The sequence below is a fragment of the Gossypium arboreum genome, chromosome 1 (assembly GCF_025698485.1).
Source record: "Gossypium arboreum isolate Shixiya-1 chromosome 1, ASM2569848v2, whole genome shotgun sequence".
NCBI lineage: Eukaryota > Viridiplantae > Streptophyta > Magnoliopsida > Malvales > Malvaceae > Gossypium > Gossypium arboreum.
In genome coordinates this window covers 109,840,697-109,846,346 of record NC_069070.1, presented here as the reverse complement: position 1 = coordinate 109,846,346, position 5,650 = coordinate 109,840,697, and the positions used below count along the sequence as shown (strand labels likewise).

General features: G+C 32.9%; 1 protein-coding gene across 1 annotated transcript; it reads right to left on the bottom strand.

The window, feature by feature from the left end:
* On the bottom strand, positions 1 to 3,616 carry LOC108481923 (indole-3-acetate O-methyltransferase 1). Its single transcript, XM_017785007.2, has 4 exons — positions 3,421 to 3,616; positions 2,914 to 3,333; positions 1,674 to 1,949; positions 1 to 589 (listed from the first exon to the last, which is right to left on the bottom strand). The coding sequence occupies exons 1-4, from the start codon at positions 3,529 to 3,531 to the stop codon at positions 236 to 238; spliced, it is 1,161 nt and encodes a 386-aa protein (XP_017640496.1). The 5' UTR covers positions 3,532 to 3,616; the 3' UTR covers positions 1 to 235.
* Positions 3,617 to 5,650: the final 2,034 nt, after the last annotated feature.

Sequence of the window (5,650 nt, the reverse complement as noted above, 5' to 3'; positions counted from 1 at the left end):
TTCAAGGGAACACAAAAGTATTAATAATATTCATTAACTATAATCACACACAAAAAAACACACAAAACAAAGTTAACAAGAAAGAAAAAAGAAAAGAGATCCTTTCCCCTCTCTCTTTTGTGTGTGAATTAATTAATACTATATCCCTTTTCATTACAATGGGAAATGAAATAACACACAAAAGGGAAAGGGGAAAAAAAGGATATGAAAGCCTTTTTCATTTTTTCTTTTTCCTTTAAGCAAAAGAAAGAGACGCAACAATGTGAAAGAATTGCAACTGTTCTAGCAACTCCTTAGCATGGCTCGTGCCTCGGCTTTCCACCCGTAAAAACAGCTCCTCGCTGAGCTTGTCCCCGATGTGAGCATCGACTAGCACCCCGGAAACTGTCCGGCAGCTGTTGGCTAGCGCTCGACCTACCTCCGATGCATCATCTGGCCGGCTAACGACCAAAGGGCTGCCTCCTTTGAATACCTCAAGCTTGTTAATGGTGAATGAACCATCAGCTTCAACCACTTCCTTGAAGTCTTGCAGACTTGGAGCATACACTGGGATGTTGAAATTGTCACGCTTCTCGGCACTTATAAGACCCTGTTGCACCATCACAATCAATTATGTATTGGACATATATAAAATTATTATTAACTTATGATGATAATCGTTGTGGCAGCTTGAATAGAACAGTTGATTAAAGGAGAGGATGATACGTAAATGTACTATCATCTACTACATCACTTTTTGCTGCAACAGAATGTCTGGTCCCACGAAACATTTTTATGATTAATTTCATCAACAATGATCGAATGGACCCAAATCACTGTTATTGTCGTCTTGTTAAATGCCATGATTATGTCAAACATCGATTTTTTTAAAAAACTTGATCCAACGGTGGTGGTCAGTTTGCATATGTGGACCCCCCCCAGGACCGCTGCCTTGCGGTTATCATATTGTTGCCGACATGGCAATGGGAGACAAGTGGAGGGCTAGAGCGGATTCTCTTAACCAAGACCATCCAACGGCTGGCGTTCGAACAACTTAATCATGATCAGTGACAATCCATCATAAAGCTCTCACTAAGCCCCAACACACCTAATCATTTCCCCTTTTGCATGGTGTTTCCCTTTGCTTTTTGGTCTGCCAAATTGCAGTAACAGACCATAGGCACAAATTATTATTTCTTATTCTTGGCCAAATATGCCGAAAAAGACATTAATTGATAAAATAAATTTAACTTTTTTGAAAAATTTAAGAAAATAATTTATTTTTAAAAAGAGTGTAAAAATTTATCTAATTGAATGCGCTTTCGTTGACATATCAATAAGAAAGTTCAGTATAACTGAAAACACTCTTATGCTAACTAGACAAATTTTCTTATTAATAATGATATGATGTGTAAATAATGTTCTAAATATTATTTTAAAGTATAAAATTCTTATGTTTGTTTTTTCTTTAACATTAAAATTATATTATATTCAATTGTAAATACCTTAAACTAGAACCTACCAAAAGACAATGTTATGGTGAAATGTAAATAATGGAAAGGATGTGATTGAAAGAATCTAATAATGTGAGATATAATTTAGGGACAATTGGGGAGCACTGTTGACACATGTAAAAGTGAAGAGCTTTAAGTAAACATGGGTGATTAGTGTGAATATTAGTGCTGTAAAGGTACCTCTTGGACAAGATCATCCCAAGCATCCTGAAAGTGGGTCCCAAAGAGGAGACCGGCCCCACCTTGGTCTGTGGGGTCCACAGAAGTCCTGCCTAAGCAGACAAGGAACATGGACCCACCCCTCTTCATCTCTATGGATCTTGCTCTCAGGAACTTAGCCAGGTCTGTCTGGAACTGTTTCTTGTAAGCATTGGCTGAGCTGTCGCTTGCACCGTGGATGAACACCCTCCCTTTGTTGTAAGCCGTTGATCTTCGGTCTAACACACTTTCAGGCATCTGGGTCCCATGTTACATACCACAGCAACGTTTGTCTGGTCTTAATCTTGTGTTGCACATTCAAATATATATAATAGGATTGACGCGAGACTGTAACAGTACTTTTGGATTTCCTTATGTTCTATATAAATAGTCTTCTTTTTTTTTAAAAAAATAGACTAACCCAAGTTTAGAATGGGAAAAGTTAAAGATAAATCTCTCAACTACCACTACGAATTACAGGAAATTCAAATTTCCGTTCCTCTAGAAACCACCTTATTTAATGCATTATTTTATCAGATTCACACATTAATTATTTTAAAAAAAATCATACGAGTCATTAACAATATTCTAGGCCCAATTAGAAAAAAAGCACAATCTAATTCCAATCTAAACATATAGTCAAAACATCTTGAAGAAAATTAGGGTTCCAATTGTTTTCAAGTTTCAAAAAGAGGGAATAGGACAAATATATATATATATATATACACTTACTATTATCATTTTGTGCACTCACTTTTGACCGACTCAATGCCGGCCAAAATGGGATGGTTAAAGATCATTCAAAATCACTTAAACTTTTGTATTTTCTTTTACCATGAAATGACATTAACTTGAAGATTATGTTTTTCTCCTATTGTTTTCACCTTAGAAATCATCCTCGGGAATAAACTCTCTCTCTCTCGATATATATATATATGATAATATACATATGTAATAGTTTAAAGACAGGGAAAGCTAGAAAATTTTTTTAAGGATTAAAATTAAATTATAATTTTTAAAATATTAAATTAAATTTTTATTTTTTAGGAGTTAGAAATGCAATTCTACCTTACTCGTATAACATTTTAAAATGGATAAATAAAAAATTTTCATTTACGGGCTGGGATACGCGCCTGCTTAGAGACGTGGTATTATACAGCGGCATGACCAAAAAACTAGTACACTTGAAAGTAGAAGGAATGAGAGAAGAAAAATAATAAACCTGTGATAGCCAGTGCAATGAAAACGCGGAATGGAAGACATCGATGGATCTAGCCGGAAAAAGGCGTCGGTAAAAGGATCCAGGAACTCCGGCAGCGAAATAGGAGCGATGTCCATTCGAGGCTAAGCATTCTTCCATGCTACTACCGCCGTTATTTGCTAACGGAGGTAGGAGTTGGAAAAGGGTGTTGAAATCATTACTAGGAAGATCGGAGAAAAACGCAGAGAATTCCGGCGGTTCGTACCCCGACGACTCGTACCGCTTCACCATGTGCTTGATAATGACGTCGACGATGTAGATGGTGTTGCTGCCGCAGGAACACCCCAAATCGACCACCACGAAGGGTACCTCTGGGGAGCTTAAATGAACACTGTCTAGGGCTTCTTCAAGAAGGTGAAGCATCGAACGAGCATGTAAAGCCTGCATGGATAATATTAAACACATAGTTTAAGTTTTTTTAAGTTTCAGTATTAAAAAAAAGAAGAAGAAGAAGAAGAAGAAGAAGACCTGAGCTTGGGAATTATTGGCATAGCTGGCTTCACCTTTGCCTCCTTTCATGCTAAGAAGCTTCTCAAGGTTTACGTTAGAAACAACAACATTGTCTCCCATGGGAGCCATTTTTGAATGCCCTGTAGCTTTCTTGGTGGAAAGTTTTGAGTGAAGCTATGTATATATAGAGAAAAACCAAAGTGCCTAGGATTGGAAAGACAAAATTGGACTAACAATATATGGGTACCTTATTATACGGAGATAATTTCTAAAAATGTAAATTACGGGTATGGTAAATAAAATAAATATTTATATATTAGATAATGCCAGGCCATATAAATACATAATTTAAATTAATTAATATTTAATGTGTTGACATGATGGTTAAGGGTGTTCACCACCCCAGATAAAATCTGGGTTTAAATTGCATTAATCGTGCTTGTTATTTGAGCTTTATCATGTTATTCACCAAAAAAAAATATTTAATAAGGGAATAGGTTTTAAATTAATTCTGAGTTGGTATTACTTGGCACAATAACACCAAATTTTAATAGGGGTTTAAAAAAGTAAAGATAATAATGTATATAATAAAATATTTAAATTAAGATTTTTTATTTTTTAATTCCTTTTATGTGAGTGTAGCATCACAATTTTTAGTTTTTATTTTTTTGATAAAATGTCTAGAACTACCCATAACTCCTCTCCAACCCTTAAATAAGAGGATAATGCGTTTTAGCATACTCGAATCCATTGCATTGGCAACAATATTAATACCAACTGAGTTAAGACTCAATCAGCATATAAATTAAAATTTTGAATTAGTATTAATATACAATTAACTTTTCAAAAACCTAAAATGCCTTTGAATTTAAAACTTGAACGATGCAAATCCTATATTAGAATCAAATTACTCATTATTGATTTTATATTTTAGGTAAACATTAGAAAATAATAAAGGAGGTGAAATTGTATGGAAATAAAATCCACACTTACGGGACTCACATGCAAGTAATTATAGCGAGGGTGTATAAGTAGCCCAAGATTGTCGCCGGATTTTCTTGTTTCCGGTCTCCGATGCCGGCGAATTCAACTCAAGGTATAGCACTAATTAAGCTATATATGGATTTAGCCGTAATAATATACTATGAAATACGAACCTGTTATATATTTGTCTTATTCATTAATAAAAAGATCATTCTAATAAAATAATTGGAAACAAAATCATATTATTATATGAATAAATCATGAATTTTTCCATAAGGACATTTTCTTTCTAATTCTATAATTAGTATTCATATAAATTATTCATGAAATAAAATTATTCCAAACTAATAAGGTAAGAAAAAGTATTATTTGATACATTGTTAATAATTCTAATAAATTTTTAAAATTATAGTTTTCCTTCTTCTTTTTTAAAAAAAAATTAACTTTCCCTTAATTAAGGGCCATTAATTAAGTCGTTGGTATAAAGAAAAAATGTGTTGACTGCAAAGTTATCAATTCACAGTAAGTAATAAAATTACTAATACAAATATTCCAAGTGGAAATTAAATTACCCAGATAATTAAGTAAAAATTTTGGAATATATACAAACGGAATATATATATATATATATATATATATTCTTTTAATACACAATATTTAAAATTATTCATAATATCTCCCGGTTTATAAATAGGAGGATAATATGTTTTAACGAACTCGAATACACATCCTCCTGTATTGACAATAATGCTCATGCCAATCGAGTTATTTTTTTTAAAAGTATAGAAATAATCTACTAAAAGTAAAACTTATACATATATATATATATATATATATTTGCTTTTCGTTTTACCTTTATTCTTTAGGGCAGAGTTTTATTTTGTTTTTCATATTTTTCCTCCACTTGTTATAATCAATATGGATAAGGTTAAAACCTTAAAGCCATTAATTGGGTAAATAATAATAATAATAACAACAGTAATTAGGCTGCTCCCACTATGAAATGTATTGTCATTTTTAGCATGCTTTTGATTACATTCTTTTCCCCTTTTAAGAAAGAAAAGGTTAGATATACATGCAAAAGTTTTTTTTTTATGTGTAGACGACACAACTCAGCTGGTATAAAAAAGTAGAAATTATTATTTATATAAACCAGGATTAGATTAAAATGAAGTAGCCCGGCCGGGTGGTAATCTATATGAAGAAATTATTGAGTAATAATCTGATTAGGAGGAAGAGACACCATGCAAACCGATAAGTAAAA

Excerpts from the sequence above, each read along its gene's own strand:
- LOC108481923 (XM_017785007.2), bottom strand. The coding sequence starts at position 3,531 with ATGGCTCCCATGGGAGACAATGTTGTTGTTTCTAACGTAAACCTTGAG. Across the intron at positions 1,950-2,913 it reads CATTGCACTGGCTATCACAG|ATGCCTGAAAGTGTGTTAGA; the intron begins GTTTATTATTTT and ends CATGGGACCCAG. Across the intron at positions 590-1,673 it reads GGGATGATCTTGTCCAAGAG|GGTCTTATAAGTGCCGAGAA; the intron begins GTACCTTTACAG and ends ATGGTGCAACAG.